Source organism: Dermochelys coriacea, chromosome 2 (assembly GCF_009764565.3).
Source record: "Dermochelys coriacea isolate rDerCor1 chromosome 2, rDerCor1.pri.v4, whole genome shotgun sequence".
NCBI lineage: Eukaryota > Metazoa > Chordata > Testudines > Dermochelyidae > Dermochelys > Dermochelys coriacea.
Genome location: NC_050069.1, coordinates 36,467,601 through 36,492,183, shown reverse-complemented (window position 1 = coordinate 36,492,183; position 24,583 = coordinate 36,467,601). Strand labels below are relative to the sequence as shown.

The following is a 24,583-nucleotide window of genomic DNA, read 5'->3' as shown; positions in this document are numbered from 1 at the left end:
GCAGGCTGTGAAAGGTGCCTGCTCACATACTTAATTAGCTCAGAGGTGTTATGGGAATTAGTTTAGTTCATTACAGAAGAGAACTTTGAAAATATAAAACACTTATGTAGTATTGAGTATTATTCTGTCTCTTGTTAAGACAGTTTTTACAGTTAAAAGTGCATACAAAAGCCCTGTTTTAAACTTAAGGACCATCCAGTTCTACATTTTACATAATTCAAGAATTATCTTAGGGTGTATGACCTTGGTAGAATGCCTTATGTATTTCCTAAGGGCTATGTTCCAAAATCCTTACTCATGGTGAGCAGCACCTTATTCCACAAGTGCTTGTATAGATTTCAATGGGAGCACTTGTGGAGTAAAGCACAATTCAACCAAAGTTAAAGGTATCCAAGTCTGTCCCTAAAACTCATTTGTTGATCTCTGTTATTCTGACAGGAGGAAAGTTTTAAGAAAAAAATGGCACTTGCATATTATACATTATTTCAGTTTTGTGCATAACTTACATCCTCATTTATCTTTGTCAAAACCAAAATAATTTCACAACTGTGGTGTGCCTGACTCAGCAGGGGAGCAGGGGGACAAGTGACTCATGTGAATCTTTTTATTAGCTCCATTCCCTGGTTCTCACCAAAATCAACAAGTACAGCAACCCAAAGTATCTTCATGTGCTTTACGGAAGAACTTTCCAGTCTTTAGGGTAAGTAAATCTTTAGGGTTCTATTCTAAAAGGGCTTGAAGTGGAAAATAAGTTAACTGTTTGTAACTATTAAGTACTGATTTTACACTGTTAAAAAATTAAATTAATATTCCAGGACTAAGCATTCACTTTAAACACCTGATTCTCAGCTGGTGTAACTCATGGAAGCTCCGATAAAGTTAGTGAAGCTACACCAAATCACACCAGCTGAAGTTCTGATCCTAAATGAAGGCGCTGCAATTCAGCTTTAGGCTTTTTCCAGAACATAGGTGGTTCAATTGTACATTCATACATATATTTGGGGAACTAATCTAAATGCAAGTTACATTTGGGATTTCCCACACAATTAACTATGGCTGCAAACATACAAAAAATTACATTTGTGCTTGAAGTTAAGCATGTTTTTAAAGGTCTGCAGCATCGGGGCCTGTGTCCATAACATTGTGGGGTGTTGTTAGCAATGTTCCTATTAGAAAAATGTAGACCTTCCTCCATTTTCTTTTAGTAGCTGCAAGACTTACTATTGCTATCCCACAGCATAATCACTATGTGTCTTCTGTGAGTATCTGGCTCAGTATTGGATATGTTTACAGGGGAGAAACTTACTAGCCTAAAGAATAAAATAAATCCATTCCACCTTGCACTATTTATTATCTTTACTGAGTCATATACCTCAAAGGTGGTCTCTTGTTATTTGATCTTTATTAAGAATGTGTGGTGTTTAGATACATCTTTGTTTTTGTCTGTTTATGGATAGTTACTTTACCTAATTTTCTTTGTATTACCGTATGTTTCTATTTTAGTTACATATTCATGTATGTATCATAATGTATTGTAATTGACATGTGTTTGTTGCTATCACTCCCCTCTCTAAATACAATTTAAATATAGAAACCTTCCATTAAACACCAAGGGCCTGACTGAAGTCAGTAAGGGTATGTCTACATTGCAATAAAATACCAATGGCTGGCCTGTACCTGCTGACTCGGGCTTGTGGGGCGGCAGGGCTATAAAATTGCAGTGTCGACAGTTGGGCTCAGGATGGAGTCTGGGATCAGTAAACCTCTGGGACCAGCCTGAGCCCAAATGTCTGCAGTGCAATTTTATAGTCCCACAACCTAAGTCAGCTAACATGGGCCAATCATGGGTATTTTATTGCAGTGCAAACATACCCTAAGAGTCTTTCCATTGACTTCATTGAGCTTCTGAGCCAGGCTCTAATTTCTGTGCTGAATGCCCCACACTTATCAAGCAAACAGAAGTTTTAACCAACTTTTCTACATTTATTTTTTTTCTTCATAAAACCCTCATAGTATTTCCTGGTGCTTCTAAAAAGGTGAAATAACAACTCTAAGTCTCAGTGTAACTCTGATGGCTGAAACAGGATGGGGAGGTGGGAAGTGAATATTTTGAAACTCATAAGTGATTTTCTTTTTCCTACTTTTATGTATTCTGTATATAGTTAGTGGATTTTAAAAAGCAAATTAGATAGCACGCAAAGCACAAGTATAATGCATGAGACAAAATCACAATGTCAAATGCAGCCATTAATAAAACTTTTGCTTTATATAAAAATACTGTGTATTGTGTGGGGAATTGTTTCATAAAGCCACCCTTTCCTTATGAGTAATCTTTTGCCTTCAAGTAGCTGTTGAAATAATGGGGCCATTTGTGGTCAAACTATACTTGACTTTAGATAGGCATGAAGCAGACTGTGATTATGCAAGTTCCCACCCCCACCCAACAACTTGTGTATGGACTAGACAACATTGCAATCCTTGGGCTTTTCCCAAGAAAAGACTGTGTCAAAATGGAATAAGGACTTCAGTATTTGACTGTATGCCTTTACAATATGCAATCATGACTGTCAAATAAGCCATGTTTATATTGTCTAGTGGTTTGATTTAGAATTTGCACTGACAAGTCAAAATATTTTGTGGAAGCTAGTTTATATTAGCTGGCAAATTCCATTAATTCTCTCACTTTACATTTTTATGAGACAGAATTTTGCATGCTCCTTCCAAGGTGAAAGTCATTTTAAAAAAAAGGCAATAAAGAATTTGGACCAGGGTAGTGAAGCTGTATATCAGTAATATAGCTCTCATTACATTATATATGTAGCAGACTACATTGTGTAGAGATGTTTTCAGAAACGTTCCCATGTTGGTCTCCTTTCCCTTCGGCACCGCTGATACTTCTTGTCTTTGATTTTAGTTCTAGAATATGAATGTGAAATAAAAAGGAATAGCTAGATTATCAGTGATCAAGAGATTGGGAGAGGGTACAAGAAGCAACCTCCCCGACCTGTGATCCCGCAGAGGTGACAACTACGGTGAGCTGGGGAGCACAGGCTGGTGTAATGCTAAATTTCCCCAAAAAGAGGATGTTTATTGCCCAAGTTCTTCCATACCAGACAGTGGAGGGGGGGCTGGAACAGGGGGTGTTGAGAGCATGTGCTCCAAAAGGGTGGCAGAACTCCTGTTCTAGCAGAGGGACTGTGGCTGAGTGAGATGCCTTTCTCCAGGAACTCCTGGTACTATGCAGTTGTTCTTCACCCCCCTTCAACAACAGTGGACAGTGTCTGAAGACAGCAATCTGGCCTAAAAACCCTTTCCCAATATTCTTGTCTTTCATTTAAAAATGAGATTAAATAATAGTTCTTAGCTCTTACAGTCTGTAATCCTTACATCATCAAAGCACATGGCAAACATTAAATACCACAGGCCACACTCTCTGCTGGCATCGCTCCCATAATTAATCCTCACAGTACCCAGTGAAGTAGATGATTATGAGGATTCCCATTTTAAATAGCTAAATTACAGGTGGGGAAATTGAGGCACAGATTCACTGAGTGACTTGCCTGAGGACACAGGCAAGAATCAGGCCAGTACCAGGAGTAGAACTCAGCAGTCGCTGGCTCCCATCTTTTGCTCGAATCACTAGGATCCACCTTCCCTCAATAATATATAGATGCTGACAGAAAATAGGAATCTAATGGGGGAATTGCTTTCCCAAGCTGGTTTCTCTTTTTGTTATATATAATGGCAATGATCCCAAAAATCAGTGTATGCTGGGGAATACAAGAATAACCATGTTGCATTCTTAAAAGGAAGACATGGGACTTGTAAAAATGAAAGTGCAGGATCTCTGGCAGGCAAAATGCTCGGAAACTAGGCAACAGACACAAAAGGATGAGGCCCTTTGGTGGAGGGAACTTTGCCTCAATATTACAGTAGATATAGAGGGGTTGTTTTTTCCCCTGCTACTAAAATGCAGTCTAGCCATACTTTAGCATAGCTTCACTGATTTACTTTTTCCATATTAGAAGTTCCAGAAAGCTCTCAGACTTTACCACTTGTTTTAAGGACTGACTCATGATTTTTAGCTGAACCATTTCACACAGATCTGTTTCTAATTCTGAACCAGGGTGTTAATTTCTAGCCCCAAGGATGATCAGCTGTTTTAGAGAGCAAGTAGCTGATGCAACTCCAAAGAATTTTTGGCTTTCAAGACTTTTTTGTTTTTGTTTTGAAAGTCCCCAGTGTTCACCCTTTATAGTGATCCTGCTATATTCAGGTGATGACATTTTATATTTAAGAATTGGGTGGTGGGGAAATAAAACAAACAGATGCTGAGCAGGTGGGATGCAATCAGTGATTGTGTGATTTTGACACTATTCTGAGTTGGAACTGTGTTGGAACAGAGGTGGAACTGTGGGGACTGGGGACGGGATTGTGCACAATCATTTTCTGAGCACTCCCAAATGCAGGCACTGTACTGATTGCCCTGGGTGAGTACGGAAGGAAAATGGGGCTGTCAAAGCTGAATCCCCACTCTGTCACTTTGAGTACAGAAGGTGGGGACCCGCAAGGATTTTAAAAATTAATACTTGCCACTCCAGGTTTGTATTAAACTCCCAAGGTTACAGCTTTTCTCTGACTATAGCTTGGTAAACACAGCCACCAATCAAATACAAAAAAAACCCACCTTGGACCTTGGAAGGAGCACTTGGGAATACCTTCCTGTGGGGTACTCTCAAGCCCTTCACCACCACCCCTCAGGGGAAGAGCTGAGAAAGTAAACAAAGGAAATTAGCTTTTACCACCAGCTAATCAAACAACATGCACAAATCTCTTAGGACACCAAAATCCAATCCTGTTCTTAAAAAAGGTAAATTTTATTAAAAACAAAAAGAAAGAAAATACATCTGGAACTTAGGCTTTTTCTACATTTTAAAAGAGCAATTCCCAAAATTAAGCACCCAAAATAGCTTTCTTGGGGGTTAGCTTAAAGGTTACAAGCAAACAAAAGTATCTGGGGTTAGCACAGAGAGATCCACAAGCCAAAACAAAGAAATAAACCTAATTGCGTCTATTTAAACATGCCCTGTCCAATGATTTCTTCTAGGCATGGAAGATGAATTTTTATACTTGGTTGAAGTCTTACATAGCATTCTTGCTTATAGCATTGCTGCTCTGTGTCTCCTTCTCCCAAGAACAACAGAGAAATGGAAAGTTTCTTTCCCAATTTCCCAAGTTCTAGCCTTCCCACTGGCTCTTTTGGTCATGTGCCCACTCCTTTTCTTTTAGCTGTGGGCTTGTTAACCCTTTTCAGATAAAGCAAGCAGAGAACAGTCACCAAGAGGGATTTTACAGCTAACTGGCTGTCTGGGTGCTCATAAAAGGGAGCTCCCCCCCCCCGCTCTCCCCACACACACACACACACACACTCTTCATTTATCACAGGGGCCATGGGACTCCGACCATTAATAGCCCCTTGTGAACTCCCCACTGCATATCAGCAGAAAAACTAGGGACAATCTGACCCCGTATTTGCTAAACTGTAGTGAAGTGATATGCAAACACATGCCAATTTTTGTAACTCATAACAACAGCCCATTCTTCCTGGAATTAGACATTCAAGTTTGTTTTCAGAGTTTATGCATATTTCATGGGTCCACCATCCTGGCTTTTCGTGTCCAAAGTCTTGCTTTGGTATTTCTTTCTCTCTTCATCTCCCTAATTTCAGAAGCTATCTTAGATCTGGGCGATCTTTTCTGTGATGTATGCTGAGCTCCACAGCCATGTATCACAGCCTACATATTTTTGGGAGTATAATCATTAACAAACAATAATGAACGGAAGTATCTATATAATAAGGAGGAGAGGAATAGAAAAATATGCGTGTGTAAAAGGGATGGTGCAAGAGAAATCAACCTTGTAATTTGTGATTGTCTCACATTTGAGTGCTTGCCTTAATGTTACATTAATGCTAAAAATATTTGCATTTGATTTATATAAATTATTCATTAAAGAACAGAAATCCAGAACTTTTCAGTATACTGGGTCAGACCCTCCAGTCATATCTCCACTTAGGCCCTCCAGTTCTGTGCTTGATTCCATTGTGGAGCTATGACAATTTTCACCAGCTGACCCATAGAACTTACCAAAGCTTCACCATCGGAGTCTGCAGTCTCCTTGATCTGGTTTGCAGAGCTTATAAGCTTCGCCTGCTTCCTTAGCAGAGCTTAAAAATTTCTTGTACCACACAGGACTACAGCCCTAAGTATCTTAGGAGTTTCATAGAAGGTCTCTGAGCCCAGGGCTGTCCTTAGGATTTATGGTGCCCTAGGCAAGATTATTAAACTGGTGCCCCATGCCTGACTTGCTCTTAGCAACACAAACATGAGCTTACAGTACTGGAAAACTTGCCACATGCACTTTATTAAAAACAGTTTAATTTAATTAAGCATACTGTAATGCTGATGGACTAGCACTAAAGAAGTAGCGCTATAGAAAAAATTCCGATTTATTGACAGAATGATGCAAATAATATATTTTTTTAAATTTGTTAACATTTTATTGGAAATTTCTATGAAGAGGTATTGAAACAAGGATTTGTTTTTAATTAAAAGCAATTTTTCTGGCTTTTTTGGCTGCAAAATCAGTAATAATGTCATCATATGACAAAGACAAAGTGTTCGATTGCAAGAATAGAAAGGTTTCAGAGTAGCAGCCGTGTTAGTCTGTATTCGCAAAAAGAAAAGGAGTACTTGTGGCACCTTAGAGACTAACAAATTTATTAGAGCATAAGCTTTCGTGAGCTACAGCTCACTTCATCGGATGCATTTGGTGGAAAAAACAGAGGAGAGATTTATATACACACACACACACACACACAGAGAACATGAAACAATGGGTTTATCATACACACTGTAAGGAGAGTGATCACTTAAGATAAGCCATCACCAGCAGCAGGGGGGGGAAAGGAGGAAAACCTTTCATGGTGACAAGCAAGGTAGGCTAATTCCAGCAGTTAACAAGAATATCAGAGGAACAGTGGGGGGTGGGGTGGGAGGGAGGGAGAAATACCATGGGGAAATAGTTTTACTTTTGTAATGACTCATCCATTCCCAGTCTCTATTCAAGCCTAAGTTAATTGTATCCAGTTTGCAAATTAATTCCAATTCAGCAGTCTCTCCTTGGAGTCTGTTTTTGAAGCTTTTTTGTTGAAGTATAGCCACTCTTAGGTCTGTGATCGAGTGACCAGAGAGATTGAAGTGTTCTCCAACTGGTTTTTGAATGTTATAATTCTTGACGTCTGATTTGCGTCCATTCATTTTTACGTAGAGACTGTCCAGTTTGGCCAAAGTACATGGCAGAGGGGCATTGCTGGCACATGATGACATATATCACATTGGTAGATGCGCAGGTGAACGAGCCCCTGATAGTGTGGCTGATGTGATTAGGCCCTATGATGGTATCCCCTGAATAGATATGTGGACAGAGTTGGCAACGGGCTTTGTTGCAAGGATAGGTTCCTGGGTTAGTGGTTCTGTTGTGTGGTGTGTGGTTGCTGGTGAGTATTTGCTTCAGATTGGGGGGCTGTCTGTAAGCAAGGACTGGTCTGTCTCCCAAGATCTGTGAGAGTGATGGGTCGTCCTTCAGGATAGGTTGTAGATCCTTGATGAAGGGTTGGAGAGGTTTTAGTTGGGGGCTGAAGGTGATGGCTAGTGGCGTTCTGTTGTTTTCTTTGTTGGGCCTGTCCTGTAGTAGGTGACTTCTGGGTACTCTTCTGGCTCTGTCAATCTGTTTCTTCACTTCAGCAGGTGGGTATTGTAGTTGTAGGAATGCATGATAGAGATCTTGTAGGTGTTTGTCTCTGTCTGAGGGGTTGGAGCAAATGCGGTTATATCGTAGCGCTTGGCTGTAGACAATGGATCGAGTGGTATGATCTGGATGAAAGCTAGAGGCATGTAGGTAGGAATAGCGGTCAGTAGAACACTTCAATCTCTCTGGTCACTCGATCACAGACCTAAGAGTGGCTATACTTCAACAAAAAAGCTTCAGAAACAGACTCCAAGGAGAGACTGCTGAATTGGAATTAATTTGCAAACTGGAAACAATTAATTTAGGCTTGAATAGAGACTGGGAATGGATGAGTCATTACACAAAGTAAAACTATTTCCCCATGTTATTTCTCCCCCCCACCCCACCCCCCACTGTTCCTCTGATATTCTTGTTAACTGCTGGAATTAGCCTACACTGCTTGTCACCATGAAAGGTTTTCCTCCTTTCCCCCCCTGCTGCTGGTGATGGCTTATCTTAAGTGATCACTCTCCTTACAGTGTGTATGATAAACCCATTGTTTCATGTTCTCTCTGTGTGTGTGTGTATATAAATCTCTCCTCTGTTTTTTCCACCAAATGCATCCGATGAAGTGAGCTGTAGCTCACGAAAGCTTATGCTCTAATAAATTTGTTAGTCTCTAAGGTGCCACAAGTACTCCTTTTCTTTTTAAGAATAGAAAGACCAGTCAATCGTTCCTGACTCGTAGAATGGAGATAGTTTTTAATGAGCTTTAGTTCTGAGAAACTCCGTTTTCCTGTTGCTACTGTTACAGGAATTGTCAGTGGAATACAAGTGGCAATGTACACATTAGGATATATGTCAACAAGTTTCCTGATATGAATAAACTGTACAATGTCCATCACTAATTTTGCATGTGACAACTTTGATGACAATGTACTCAATTCTTCGTACAGTTCAAGTCCATTCAAATAAAAACAATCACCCTGCTTCATGAGGCTGTCTAGGCTCTTGCACTTCATCATCATTTGCTGCTCTTGTTTTCCTATTTCATTGAATTTAGTTATGTCATACAAAAAGCCAAACTGTTCATGGTGTGCTCGTAAGGTATTAAACCTTTCATCAATGGCAGATATTGCTTTATCCATCACAACATTAAATAATTCAACATCAAATTTCTTTTCTGGATCATCTATGGACTCATTTGTGCCTTCATATTCTGCTTGCTGTTTTTTCCTCGAAACTCGTTTCATGTTCAGACATGGAAATTTTGGTTCTACACCATGTGCCTGTGCAAGCTCCCTTGCTGTAACCTGTGCTTCTTTGAATCCATTTTCTCTGTATTTCACTAAAAAGTCTCCTGTGTTGTTTAGTAAGGTAAGTGTGGAATCAAGCTGCATCATTGGACTCTGCATTGTTTTGCTTACACTTGAGATTTTAGCAAGAATGTCATACCGGATTACAATAGATGTTAGAAAGTTGAAGCTGGATTTTTCAGAGGCCAATGACTGTGCTTCACTTTTAGCTTTTGGATCTCTGGCTTCTTCCGAAATAGCAACCAGTGCTTCATAAACTTCCTCAGATTGATGTCTCAATGTTTTTGCACTTTCTACTCTGCTTTCCCAGCGTGTCTCAGATAGAGGCTTAACGGTAATACCATTGACATGAGCTTTGAATATTTGCCATCGCTGAGTGGAAGCTGAAAAGAGCACGTAAATGCTTTGCAGCAAACCAAAAAAAGAAATAGGTTCTACAGAACACTTGGCCATATCACACAAAATCAAATTAAGGCCCTTGTATGCACACGGAACAAAAAAGGCTCATGGATTTTATGCCAGCAATCTAGCTTGCACGCCAGAAATGCATCCTCTCATATTGGCACCATTACCATAGCCTTGTCCTCTAATGTTCATTACGGACAATTCCATTCATTTTAGTTCATCCAGGAGAGCTTGAAGAAATCCAAAACCTGTAGTGTCCTCTACTTCTAAAAATGTGATAAATGATTCCTTAACTGTAACCTGTGCTGAATCACTAATGTCGACAAATCTCACTACTAATGACATCTGTTCTTGATGACTTATGTCCGGAGTGCAATCTAGAATTACGGCAAAATATTTTGCCAAAGTAACCAATGAAACTATTTTGTCTCTCACTTTATCACTCATTAGCATGATCAGTTCATTTTGAATTCTTGGTCCCAAATAGTGCTCTTGTATTTCATTTTCAGTTACTTTTCGGAGATGTTCACTCATCACTGTGTCAAATTTTTCCAACAGTAGTACAAGGCCCCAAAAATTGCCATTTTTGGGCTGAAATAATTTCTTAACGCTTCCTCTAAAAGCAAGATTGTTTGTTGATAGATATACTTTCAATGTGGTGTTATGCCTTTTCATGTTGTGGTAATATGTGACTAAGATTTTTCCAATCATTAATACCCATGATTGCTATCTTAAAATTGCAACTATTGAAAAGGTTGCATTGGAAACAAAATATAGCATCCTTGCATTTAGAGTACACAAGCCACCATCTGTTGACAATTTCACCATTAGAAAGTCTTTTGTAGTAATTGTTTTCTGTGAATTTCCTACCTCTAACGTCTTTAGGATATTCAAGACCTTTTATTCTCCCAGGGCATTTCTTAAGTATAATGGAACAGAATTTGTTGTTTAAAGATTGCAGCCACATGCCAATGTCATCTATATCCCATGCTAGTACAGTTTCAACTGTTGTAATTTCTTGTTTTTTGTCTGCATCTGTTTCAAATGATTGTTCAGCTGTTGTTGCGTTTCTTGAGCTTCGTCTGCATAAAAATTTTCTTCGGCAGTTACTTGATGATCTTGATCAACTTTGTTGTTTTCATGACATACAAACTTAAGTATAGAACCCTTCTCTGCTTGTACAGCTAATCCTATTTCATCTTTCTGTTTTCTTTTTTGTGACCTGGAAAGTTGTTTTCGATATGACATAACTTATAAGGGTGTTTTTTTAAAGAAATAACTGTTTAAATTATCAGATTATCAGAAATATTATTTAAAATAACTAATATAGGATACCCGTGAGTCTGTGACCTTGAAGACACCTCACCAGGTGCTCCGCTCTGACTGAGACACAATAGAGTTGGAAACCCATGTCATTTTTACAAAACCACTTTTTAGTTTTAAATGTATAGTGGGCATCAGTCTTAACATTAGTTACAACTCTCTATCAACCTTATACCGTAAATAGATCAATAGCATTATACAGTTTAATAAGCTGGGTTTCCTAACAGTGGCAAAATATAACCCTAGTTTTACTCCTAGGTAAAGCACAAAGTGACCAAAATGAAGTCAGCACAGAATCATCTCATTTAGATTCAGGTAGCACAGAAATGTTACAGAAGTCCTATTGTGCCTTATTTTTGTTTGGAAAGACATTAGCAATAGCAGCACATTTTGGGCACGGCCAGAAATACATGATAAATCAGTGCCTCTAAAGTTCCATCAAAAACTGACATTTTCACAGTTCTAGCCTGATCTGCTGCACAGATCTTCATAAGGAAGTGTCCCTAGCCTTTTTAACTCATATTAACCGTGTATTTACTTTATGAAAGTTGGACAAAACATTGTAAAAATGTTAGACATTGGCTGCCCAACCTCTGGGCTGGTAAAAGCTATACTGACTCACTGGGAAAAAAAGTAAGAGACTCTTAGTACAACATATGGTCACTCTATGCACTAGTAAGGAGATGAGCATATTACAGTTGTTGGAGGGCTCTATTTAGCAGTAACAGGGCTGTAGGAAAGCCAATCAACATTTTTTGTTTCTCTGATGAAAACTGGCCCACTCCCTGCCCCAAAATTGTCAACAACTTAATTTTCTAGTTTTGGCTAAGATATTGATTTTAAAAAAAAATATTGAAATTGGATTCAGGATTGTTAGCAAGAATTTTTGGCAAAACAAAGTTGTTAAATGACAATCTAAATGGCAACACAGTATTGCTTTCATGCTTGGCTCACTCACACCCCAGCCTGCTGGTCCAACAGCTGCAGTAGAAGAGGAGTTAGGTGGAAAACTGCAGCACTCCCAAATCCACCTCTTGGGGTGCAGAGTGGCAAAAACAGCAGCAAACCCTCAGGTCCGATCACATGCCAATGGGCACCACTGCCAGCCCAATGGACCATGGTGAAGTTAGCACAGCATCTGATCTCAGGGACGGGGCACCCACGGAGCCACAGCAGCTCATCCTGCCCTGCACAGCTCCCCCCAGCTGCCAGCCCAGGGGAGAGACACACTCCCGAACTAGGGTGACCAGATGTCCTGATTTTATAGGGCCAGTGCCGATATTTGGGGCTTTGTCTTATATAGGCACCAATTACAAAAGGTAGATCGTGCCAAACCAACCTGATCTCCTTTTTTGAGAAAGTAACAAATTTTTTAGACAAAGGAAACGCAGTGGATCTAATTTACCTCGATTTCAGTGAGGCGTTTGATACCGTGCCAGTTGGGGAATTATTAGTTAAATTGGAAAAGATGGGGATCAATATGAACATCGAAAGGTGGATAAGGAATTGGTTAAAGGGGAGACTGCAACGGGGTCCTACTGAAAGGTGAACTGTCAGGCTGGAGGGAGGTTACTAGTGGAGTTCCTCAGGGATCAGTTTTGGGACCAATCTTTTTATTACTTACCTTGGCACAAAAAGTGGGAGTGTACTAATAAAGTTTGCAGATGATATAAAGTTGGGAGGTATTGCCAATTCAGAGAAGGATTGGGATATCATACAGGAGGATCTGGATGACCTTGTAAACTGGAGTAATAGTAATAGGATGAAATTTAATAGTGAGAAGTGTAACGTTATGCATTTAGGGATTAATAACAAGATTATTAGTTATAAGCAGGGGGCGCATCAATTAGAAGTAACAGAGGAGGAGAAGGACCTTGGAGTATTGGTTGATCATAGGATGACTATGAGCTGCCAATGTGATATGGCTGTGAAAAAAGCTAATGTGGATTTGGGATGCATCAGGAGAGGTATTTCCAGTAAGGATAAGGAGGTCTTAGTACCGTTATACAAGGCACTAGTGAGACCTCACAGGTATGCAGTTCTGGTCTCCCATGTTTAAAAAGGATGAATTCAAACTGGAACAGATACAGAGAAGGGCTACTAGGATGATCCAAGGAATGGAAAACTTGTCATATGAAAGGAGACTTAAGGAGCTTGGCTTGTTTAGCCTAACTAAAAGAAGGTTGAGGAGAGATATGATTGCCCTCTATAAATATACCAGAGGGATAAATACTGGAGAGGGAGAGGCATTATTTCAGCTCAGCACCAATGTAGACACAAGAACAAATGGATATAAACTGGCCACCAGGAAGTTTAGACTTGAAATTAGACGAAGGTTTCTAACCATCAGAGGACTGAAGTTTTGAAATAGCCTTCCAAGGGAAGCAGTGGGGGCAAAAGATCTATCTGGCTTTAAGATTAAACTCGATAAGTTTATGGAGGAGATGGTATGATGGGATAATGTGATTTTGGTAATTAATTGATCTTTAAATATTCATGGTAAATAGGCCTAATTCCCTGAGATGGGATATTAGATGGGTGGGATCTGAGTTACCCAAGAAAGAATTTTCTGTAGTATCTGGCTGGTGAATCTTGCCCATATGCTCAGGGTTTAGCTGATCGCCATATTTGGGGTCGGGAAGGAATTTTCCTCCAAGGCAGATTGGAAGAGGCCCTGGAGGTTTTTCGCCTTCCTCTGTAGCATGGGGCACAGGTCACTTGAGGGAGGATTCTCTGCTCTTTGAAGTCTTTAAACCACGATTTGAGGACTTCAATAGCTCAGACATAGGTGAGGTTTTTCGCAGGCAGTGGGTGGGTGAGATTCTGTGGCCTGCATTGTGCAAGAGGTCAGACTAGATGATCAGAATGGTCCCTTCTGACCTTAGTATCTATGAATCTATTACCCCCACCTAGTGTGACCAGACCGCAAGTGTGAAAAACAGGACAGGGGGTAGAGGGTAATAGGAGCCTATATAAGAAAAAGACCTCAAAATTGAGACTGTCCCTATAAAAGTGGGACATCTGGTCACCCTACCCCAACCCCCATCCTGATTTTTCACACATGCTATCTGGCCCAGCCAGCTGAGTGACCATTCCAGTCCTGGCTGGCTGCGGAGGAAGTGAGTTACTTTCACTTTCATTCCTCAGCAAGCAACCAGTCAACCCCCCCACCTTCCCCTCACCAAACTCAGTCCTGCTGGAGGGGAGGGGGGAGAGAGGGGTACTCCGTGAGGGGGGAATGGGGGGGTGCTCCGTGGGGGGAATGGGGGAGAAAAATGGATGTTATGGGGGGCAACAATAGATACTGCAGCCACCGAGCCTGCCTCACCTCACGCCAGGGGACAGAGTCACACTTACAGGTGAGTTCCTCCTTCCCCCACTCCTATCCCCTCCCCTTCCCAGAGACCCCAGCAGCCAATCTCCTCCCTCAGCCTGTGCTGCATTCGGCTCTCTCTAGGACCCAGCAGCCCTGCTCTTACAGGCTGCACTGCTTCCCGTCTGTCCAGACTCCCAGCACAGTGGTGCCCTAGGCAGAGTGGTGCCCTACGTGGCTGCCCTATTCTCCTATGGCTAAGGACGGCCCTGTCTGAGCCTGCAAAAAATTGAACACCAGATCTATTTAGCCTAATTCATTTGAGGACTGGAGTATTGTAATAGGGGCACTAGGGGCAGGAATCCTCCCACACAAGCTGTGGGGTAAAATCTCTGCTGCTCTAATAGGTGGAGTAGCTTCCACAGTCCTGGACCCACTCCCTTTGCTGAGGGGAAAGACTAAAGTACCTGCAAAGCTGCAAATCCTCTGATCCCTGACCCTCTGCCACTCCACCTTTGTCCCACCACTGTGCACATGGCTAATATTAAAATTTAAATATGTGTATTTGTTTTCTAATGTGTAGATTAAAGGTTTCCTTATTAGATGAAACTAAAATAATCCATTTACAGAATCCTGCTACAATAATAATAATAATAATAATAATATGTAAGTAATCCCTTACCTGTGCTAACTACCAGGACAAATTTTTCGGTGGCCTCAGAATACGACCACTAACTCTTGCTGGTGGCTGCACTCATACTTTTTCATAAAATACTTAATTAGCTTTAGGAAAACCAAATAAATATGCACAAATTACAATGATTTGGACGTGTATTTATTTATTGCTAGCTAGTAAGTCTGTTATGAAAAGTGATATTTACAAACATACAAGTAACACTTTTCACAGCAGGCTTACTTAGCCCTGGCAAGCCTGGCGACAAATAAAGCCCTGAATGGAGAGTCGGGGGAGGCAGTGGGGGCCAGGGGAGATGGGGGTTGGGGGCTGGAGGAGGTAGCAGGGGGCTGGAGCCTGAAGCCCTGCTGCCAGAGCCTGAAGCCTTGCATCTGGAGAATGGGGCCCAGAGATGGAGCCCGAAGCTGTGTGGCCGGAGTCTGGAGCCTGAAGCCCCAGGTCTAGAGCCTGCCACCTCACCACCCCAGGGCTGAAGCCCAAAGTCTGCGTCCCACCGCTTCTGGGAAGGCAGGGAACTCATTGGCTGCGTGGTCCTCCAGCGTTGTGCTCCAGGTGACTCCAGAGGGGGGCAGGATCCAATCCCTGCTCGTAGCCCCAGCAACCAAGATCAAGGCAGTGCATCCAGGTGCAACAGGGAGGGGGAGGGGCCCCTCCGTCTCCATCACAGCCCAGGAGGCTGTGGCCGCAAGAAAAGCCCCTGGTGGTCGCATGCGGCCACGGTGGCCACATCTGAGAAACGCTGAACTAGACTACATACTGTAACAGAGTTACTGTGCTGGCTGGGTCTATGTGTGTGCACCACATCCATAGCCAGCTCCTAAAGGCTGGCTCCTCCAAATTGGAAGGACCCCTGGCTCATGGAGTAACAATGATAGGAACTTTTCAGCAACAGGGTGTGATTCTGTCCCCTTTTCCAATAATAAATACATGTTCTGCGGTGACTGAGCTCATGTCATCATTACAGGGACTCTATCCTTGTGTACAAACCCACCAGAAAAGGGATCATGAGCTCACACGGCAATACATACAATACATAAGGAGACGAGAATGCTCACGATAGATTAGACCGGAAGGAGCATCTTTTCTAGTGGCTAGGGTAGAAATTTGGTTTCTCCCATGTCCTCTTCCCAGTTCTGTCCCTGAGTCACTTATCTGAAGCCTGGCATGACACCTTCCACCTGAAGGTCCCAGAATACTTTACAAACATTAATTATAACATTCCTCTGATGTGTCAAGCATTATAACTACCAACTGCTACTGCACTCATTTTACAGCTGAGTAAACTCAGGAACTGAGATTAAATGACTTCTCCAAGCCTGATACTGGTAGGGATTCCACATTTCCAAAGAGCTGTTATGCACCCTACATTCCCATTGAAAGTCAATGAGCACTGAGAGCATGCAGGAGCCATTAGGTTATGCTCCACACCTGGATGGCCAAGCCACAATGAGGCAATGACAGAGTGGAGAATAGAATAAAGAAATCTCAGACTAGAACATAGCTGGAATCAGGCCCCTGCTCTAACCACTAGACAACTTGCTCCTCTCTTACTTTGTATCATATGCAAATACTGCTAAAACCAAATAAGTAACAACAAGGAGAGGAAGAGACACACAATACAATGAACGCTTCAGTGAATTCATAAACTCAAGTGCAAGTAAAATACTGTATTTGTATGAACTACTAGCCTAATTACTGGTGACCTGCTGTGTTCAGGGGAAAGAAAACCCAGCATAATATCTTCAAATGGTATTTGTAAAGACAACAGCTTCCTATTACAGGACAAAATTGCAATAGTTTGTCTTATTTAATTGGTATCTGACATAATAATATGTTAAAACTTTAATATGCATATAAATTTGTCCTGCATCTTTGGAGAAATCTCACTATAAAGAACATATTGTAAAAAATGAAGGGAAAAAAAGATGTGGTTGCAGGAAATATATTATTACCTAGCAAATGTTGATTTAATTTCACAAGAATGCTCTAATTTAAACACATACATACATACACACACACACACACAGCAGCACATAGGAAATAAGGTTATAGAGGGCAAGAGTGAGTCTTTAAGGTTATAGGGTTACCATATGTCCAGGTTTTCCTTGACACTGCCTCTTTTGCCTTTCTCTGTCTGGGAAATTGGTGAGAGGTAAAGGACTGAATGGGCATACAGATGGAGCTATCCTTTTGCACCATAGAGGTGATCCTTCTGGTTCAGAGACCTCTCTGGCTGCCCCATTCTCTTCCCAACCCCTCTGCAGATTTTGTAATGCAAAGAGTTGGCAGTTGGCAGTCAGTTGAAAGCATATTACTAATAGATGCAGCTAACTGTGACTAATGCCATGTTTTGTTTTCCTTTATTTCTAGTATGAGCCAGCAGTGGATTACCAATCTTCAGAAAAAAATGAGAATTTTTGCCTCAATAACTCAACACATTTGGGGACTTTTTGTATCAGAAAGGAAGCCTGGATGGAAGAATCTGTTGCAGCTTTTTGCAGTTTGCTCTACTGTTAGCTTCATCATAAGCAGCCTCTTATTTCTTGGCTTGCATTCCTTTCTAGCACACTATCCTTTGGCTTCCTTAGCAATTTCTGGGTCCACCTGGATTGGCCTGTCTATTGGGTTGTGTTCCTCCAAGCACATGCGCTGCTTTAGCACGCTGTTTGTTCTTTCTTGCAGCTTGCGTGAAGGTAGAAATGCGCTTATTGCTGCTGGGACTGGTGTTGTGGTAGCTGGCACAATCCAAAATATTTTTCACAACCTAAAGGTATTGGCAGATAGTATAGCTTGCAATCTAGAGATTGAGCAATTTGCCTTTATAAAACTCTATATTAAAATAATTCAGTGGATTTATAATGAGGCTAAACGTTTAAGTAACCCAATGGAAGAAGTAGTATCACTGAGAGACAAATTCAATGTCTCTTACTTAATTTCAGATGAAGATTTGAAAATGAAGTTAAACACCACAAAACAACAAATCCAGAGTGTTACTAATCATATATCTTCTATACTGGCTATACAGCCCTATATAAACCAGAAGCTGTTGCCTATAATAGGGATTCTTCTAGTTCTTCTTGGCACATACCTTTTCTTCAGAAAATTCTTGGGTACTCATAGTGTGAAGTTTAAGAATATTTACATTACAAAACAGTTCATTGAATTTGATGAGCACCAAAGGCAGCAAAGAAAGCCCTGTGTTCTTCCACTCAGTAAAAAAGAAAGAAAAGAGTATGTGATAGTCCCATCCCTCCGCCTAACACACAAGGAAAGGAAAAGCATAGGACGCATTCTAATCCCTGTATTTACTAATCTTTGCATCTGGGTTCTGTTTGCAGCAGTAGATTATTTGCTTTACTGGCTAATTTTTTCAGTGAGCAAGCATCTCCAAGCATTACCAAAGCTAGAGGTTAATTTCAAAGTCAGGTACCAAGTAAGTACCTTACCTATAATACAATATATTGCTCCTGATAAGTTTTAGTATAGAAAAAATTCCTCTTGACTTCAGTAGATGCTCGATCAGGCCCATAGATATTTCTCTCGACTCTTTCATTCCAGAGAAGTCACCGTTACCCATCTAGTCATATATTTCTAGTAGGGCCATTATCATAGTGTCTGTGCACCAAATACAATGCTTCAAGTAATATTGCTGTATGGGACCAGACACGTCTCTGCTCTTTCTTTGGTTTCATATTTCTAGGGGAAGATATATAGGAGAAGGGACAGTTTCACCAGCCATTCTGTATGTTGATGTCTTGTGGGGAAGGTCCACACAAAAAGATAAGTTTTGCATTGCATTCTAACAAGATGCTCTCTGGTGGTATGGAGCTCTACAGAAAGGTCCTTCTGCTTGAAACTCTCTGTCCTTTGTTCCCAAGAGCACAATCCATGAAGCCTATTAGTGATAATATCCCTGAAGGTCACCACTTTTATAGTAAATCATATTACCATGAAAGTGACAGAAGAGATGTCTCTGTGTGCAGCTGAGTTGTTTAAAGATTTCACCATTTAACAGAATATTGAATCATCCAGGAGCAAACGTTAAAACTATTTTACCAACCCGCCAGTGTTCCTCAAATATATTGCACAGTGACACTTACGTATGTATTCCATGCAGTCTCCAACTTGGATTTGCTCCTGAGTGAGGAAGAAGATCTCTGTGACCACATTTTTTTTTTAAAGCGTTCCCTTGAGCATTTATAACATAGAAATGGCTCCCATCTAAAAGAACCGCCCTGCAACTTGCAGTAGGCCAAAGTAGGGTGCCACAAACAAAATCAGTCAGGTAAACAGGTGAGGTAGCAACTTTATTCTAGTTAGACCCTTACACAAAGGAAGTGCCAGGTCATGTCTTCCATAAGGAACTTCCAGCCTCCCTGTGGTTTCTATTCACAACAGCTTCCCCTTCATAAATTTGTGCCACGTGAGCCCAATCACCATAAACTTTCTGGCAACAAGTTATCTTGAAGCTTCACGTAGTGTTTAAATACAAACTCTTGGGAGTGTGACATTACTGAAAGATTTCTTAGGGGAGGGATTGAAATCACAGAATATTTTAAACAGGAACCAGTACTCTGACACAAAATGGTGACGCCCGTGGTTTATCACAGAGGAAAGCAACAGATGGAAGATATGTCTCAGAAGAAAGCTCTAGTGTTTAATTCCTCTTTATGAATAACTTCATTTCCTTTTAAGCACACAAGGATTCCGGCTCTCTATACACAGTTCTTTTTGTACTGGAGGCCATTTTAACAATTTATACTCTTTATTCTGGGCTGCTTTACCCATAACAACAGCATCATCAGCCACCCAAGCTGACTAACAGGCATTGAAAGCTTGTGCGCTAGGAAGAGGATTCCACCTAAATGTTCTATGAATTCTCTAGTAATTGGCATTCTAAATACCTACAGTGGATCTCACAATGGAATGCCACAGGGAGGGAACAATCAACATTTTACCCTCAAATTCTGATATTTGCAAACAAAGTTTGTGATCCTGCAAGCTGCTCCATGGGTGGAGCCACATAGAGATCAGCGGGGCCTGCAAAGGCACAGGAGGTCTGCCCACCCCAGGCGGCTTGCAGGAGTAAGGCCTAAAAACCTTACATAAAGTACACAACTTCTTGATACCTTGGGAAATCAAGAAATTTCAAAGAGATTTCAAGATGTTTGACTATGTGGACAGGGTAGCACATGTTCATTCCTCTACTGTTAATTTCTTGCTGCTCAGCAGGTACATTTCTTATTACTTCCTCTTGGGATGAGTTGTGCTAACACTAATTTCCCCCCCCCCCCGCCCCAAAAGAGTTCATTTATCCAAGAAGCAATTATAAAAATCTCAGGTGTTCTGAAGAGGAGGGTTCTTAAAATGAGGAAAATAATTAGGTATTTTGCTTCAAGTTACAACCAAACAGAAAGGGATTTAAAATTACTTAATATTCGATCTGCCAAGGGATTTTTTTCCTTTTCTCTTATTCATTTCAATAAATAAAATAAAATTGATGGCCACTCTTCAAAAGGGAAGTATAGAATAAACTCACCTTAAAAACCCAGAGACTACTAAATTCAAATCCACTGCCTCTCATATTTCTGGGGGTGGTCTACAATGCTATGGAGAAAACCTGAGTTCAGGTTTCACTCCCAGTTACTGCTCTTTTATTCCCTAGCCAGTGAGCACTGCGAAGGATTCTCATATACAGAATTGAAATCAATTTGCAAAGTTTCTGGAAGTATGTTAGCATAAACAGTATAATGGAATGAACTATGGCAGCTCTATTGCACATCAGGGCCACTCTGATCTTCACAGCAAGCATGGGGTAGAACCTCAGATCCCCCTTCTTCAAAGGGCCAGACTTCCTGCCTCTACAAATTTTAAGCAATAAGCATGGTAGGCCTGGGGAAGAGGGCTCTGGGCTACACTTGCTGTTCTTTGGGACCCACAGCTGCTCCGAGGGGCACCTGTGGGAGAGACCTTGACAACCCCAACCAGATGGCTGGGGGCCTCCTCTCTCCATTCTGCATCTAAGCAGAGAGTTCTAATGCTCTGGTTTTCTCCCAAACCGCATAAATAAAGATCCATGTGGGGATTTTCATTGTGTCACTCAGACCAGAACAGTGGCATCCCTGAGAGATGCTCTCGGCTCTGAGCAGAGGGCTTTATAGGGAAGGTCCCACACCCAGATCACTTTGTAGGTGGCAGCCCCCACTCACAGAGAGGACTGTTGCGGGAACATCCCTCAGCACAGCAATAGGTTCTGTAGCTAGGGTGAGAGGAATTCCCAACACAGTGGGTTCCATGAAGATGCTGGTCCATTGCCCTCCTGAGCCGTTGGCTTTCTGGGGATAATGGTCCCTCAGCCTTCCCAAACAGTGTGCTTTATAGCACTCTCACACCCTTATTTTTTCAAGCAGTGACATCTGCGAGTATGCTTGTCTCCACCTCCACCCTACTATAAGCAGCAGGCTCTGTGCTTCTTTCTTTCCCCTCACCGTACTACAGGAGTGGATGTGGATGTGGTTGCAAGGAAATGGGGCTACTAAGAGGCAATTGCCTTAATCCAACCCTGGCTTCTTCTTCTCCAAAGGTATAAAGCTGTTCTCTTTACAAGACTAGTAACTGCAGCTGGTCAAGAATTTTCAAACAAAATGTTTTTCCTGTGGAAAGCGTGGTTTCTGCACAATCAAAGATTTCTGTGGGAAAATTGAAACAAAACATTTTGGATTGGGGTTTTCCCCAGTTGAAACATTTCAGTTTGTCTAATCAAATCTACTTGTACTACTGCAGTGTCTCATGGAACTTGTAGTTTGCGGGCTTCGTGCCCTCATTTTCCCCTTTTGGGTAGGCTCTCTGTCCAGATAACATACATGATACATTGCAGTTTCCCCTCTGGATGGGCCACTGTGGGATAGAATGGGAATCCTGTGGTCACAGTGCATCATGGGGATGTGATCTGGCTGGGGGGCCAGATCCAAAGATGAGAATGGGGATATGAGGCACCAGAGTTGCAACTCCTTTGAGGCAGCAGGGCAGCTCAGGTGAAGGAATGCAGTTCACTGAGCGGAAGCAAAACATTTCTACATTTCATTCAGGACTTTTCATTTCCCAAAAATACTCAATAATTTGAACTTGGACATAAGCGATTGTCAAAATACCAGAATTTCATGGGATGGAGATTCTGACTTTTGATCAGTTTTACCTGTGCTGGACAAATGAGCATTACTGAGTCTCTGTAATAGAGGGAAGTAGTACCCAAACAGGATAATCTAAACTGTGTTCTGCAGAGACCTGTCTGGTCGCGTAGAGATGGATTTGACTGAACAATGTAGCCTTCTGATTACTGTTCAGTTTTCTGCTGTGTGGGAAATGAGTACAATTCCTGGTAGATTTGAGCCCAGGCTGCAAAGTTCAAACCTTTATTTCAACTTCCTTGAAGTCTATGGAAGTTGGATCCTATGGAGTGGCTCTAATACCCTATAGGCAGGTAGCCACATAAAAAACCCCACCCTATCTTCACCACAATTGGCCCCATAGTTGTCAGTCTCAGAGATAGAGGCCAAAGACTAGTCAAGCAGAATGAATCCTGCAACCGCTTGAGCATTTAACTCCTGATAAAGGCAGCCACAACCTGGCTCCATTTTTTGTATCTGTGTTTCATATTGAATGTCTAATGTAGTCTTCCTTCTCTTATCCACTGGCTCATTTACACAGTATCTTTGTGAATAAATTTCCCTCACCCCCTCTTTAGCTATTAATCATCAGATATACCAAAGAGATCAGAGAAAAGTAACAAAAGTTACTGGGCAGGGGCAAGGGGGTAGAGAGAGTAAATTATGAGAAAGATTAAGCAGTAAAATATCACTTTAATTTACACTCCTGTAAGTCTGGATTTAAGGAGAGTGTAATTAGCTCTTGCCTAACTGAAAAGTAAGCAGAGACATGACTACAAATATCTGAAGGGTGTAAACAGCAGAGAGGAATAATTGAAATGGTATACAGTAGGAAAAGGATAAAATTAAGGAGAGGGACAATATCATCAAGAAAAAGCTCCTGACAGTTTGACCCCTTAGATTGAGGGACAGACGCCAAAGAGACATGGTGAAAATCCTATCATTTGGCACATTTCAAACACAACTGGAGAGTTCACTAGTAAACATACTGTTATGAACAATCCTTCATTGACCAGAGATGGGCTAGAATGATCATGTCTAATACAGATAACTCTGCACAGCTGAATATGAAATGCAATAACTATTTTAAAAGTAAGTAATTAGCACTAAAATCAGCTTTTTCCCCCCATACAGAAAAATGAAAACACGTTTATTTTCAACAATGGGGAGTGCAAGACAATGAATCTTTACTTTAACTCCTCTCTGTTTAAGCATGAATGCCTCCCTAAGCCAGAGTTTTTGCTCTCCTCAACATGGATCCAGCTTGGATGCATCATCTTTTGTCTAATAATATTTGCATTATTCTCCACCACCCTGATGCAACTTAAAATACTTGTGTCAACTTCATTTTATCCCAGCATAGAGATGAAACGGATACATTATCTGCATGCAAAACTACTGAGAAAAAGATCAAAATTTCCACAGAAAAATGTAAAAAGGAAATTGAACTCATTTGCTACAACGGTAAGCCATGAACACTATGGAAAAAGAGCTCTCTCTCTCTCGCATGCGCACGCACGCACGCACACACACACACTTTCTCAGAATAACTGCACAGTTCAGATTCAGATCAGAACTTTTCCAAAGTCCAGGTGTAGCTGAATCCAGGGTTTTGGTCTGCTTGATCATAAAGGCCCCAGTTCAGGAAAGTACTTAGATATTAGCTTAACTTTAAGCACATGCTAATCTACTTTCCTGAATAGAAATGGACTTTAGTACATGCTTAAGTGTTTTTCTGTATTGGGGCCAGAGGTAAGTTGCAGTTCTATCACCATGTTGTCCCATCCATACAACACAAACTATATTAGAACACACAGGCACACCTAAACAGGCCAGATAATCATGCACTGGCACAGTTAGACTTCCCGGACTCTGAGCTCTTCAGGGCAGGGACTGTGTCTTCATATATGTATGGAAAGTGCCTTCTTTATAAATGGTGTTCTCATGACCCAAACATGAAATAACTGGTATTAGTAATCAGCTTCTTACTGTTAACAATGTTCAGTTTCTAGCAGATCAAGATGCACTATGGTTAATGCAGTTCTCTTTGTAAAACACAATTGGATGGATACTGCAAATAGCATATAGCGAGAAGAACTTTTTATTTTCACGTGCAAAAAACAATGAATTACCCAAATACATATTTTAATGGATTTCTATGCAAAAATAGCTCTTGGCGTTTAAGATGCTGGATGGCAGGGTCTGTGAAGGACTGGTACTCAGTGGTAACATATCACTAACACACCTTTTCTGTCTTCTCAGTTCCACTTCTGGTTCCCAGTATTCAAGGCCATGGGGATGGTCAGAAAGAAAGAAAAAGACATGATAAACATCAACAGTGTTTGAAAAAGGCCAAGTAACTGTTTGGAGAAGTTCACACTTCTTTGGTTCAACAGGTCCCTGTATATTGCACCTGTATTGCTCCAGCTTTGTTAAAATATTTCCATAAAGTGCTTCCAGTTAATTTGCATATTATATATACATTTTAAATAAGTAAAAATAGATGTCAAAAGATAGCAGCCTGCAATATTTTGGTAAAATTTGGGAAACTGTAATAATAATTAATCCTATTATTTAA

General features: G+C 41.1%; 1 protein-coding gene across 3 annotated transcripts; it reads left to right on the top strand.

Moving 5' to 3' along the window:
* Positions 1–576: 576 nt before the first annotated feature.
* On the top strand, positions 577–24,583 carry LOC119851411 (dendrocyte expressed seven transmembrane protein). Of its 3 annotated transcripts, XM_043507437.1 has the most exons (5): positions 577–700; positions 11,798–11,952; positions 17,210–18,272; positions 23,140–23,469; positions 24,268–24,583. In XM_043507437.1, exons 3-5 carry the CDS (start codon positions 17,211–17,213, stop codon positions 24,349–24,351), a joined length of 1,476 nt encoding a protein of 491 aa, XP_043363372.1. In that variant the 5' UTR covers positions 577–700; positions 11,798–11,952; position 17,210; the 3' UTR covers positions 24,352–24,583. The 3 variants fall into 3 exon arrangements, with proteins under 3 accessions (XP_043363372.1, XP_038247133.1, XP_043363371.1); XM_038391205.2 differs by lacking the exon at positions 11,798–11,952 and having other exon boundaries at positions 625–700; XM_043507436.1 differs by lacking the exons at positions 577–700; positions 11,798–11,952 and adding an exon at positions 13,946–14,191.

What these genes read in the sequence shown, in the direction of transcription:
- LOC119851411 (XM_043507436.1), top strand. Translation starts at nt 14,112, where the DNA reads ATGTTATGGGGGGCAACAATAGATACTGCAGCCACCGAGCCTGCCTCA. An exon ending in ATTTCAAAGTCAGGTACCAA is followed by an intron (nt 18,273 to 23,139) that starts GTAAGTACCTTA and finishes CCCCCCATACAG; the next exon opens with AAAAATGAAAACACGTTTAT. An exon ending in TGAACTCATTTGCTACAACG is followed by an intron (nt 23,470 to 24,267) that starts GTAAGCCATGAA and finishes CTGTCTTCTCAG; the next exon opens with TTCCACTTCTGGTTCCCAGT.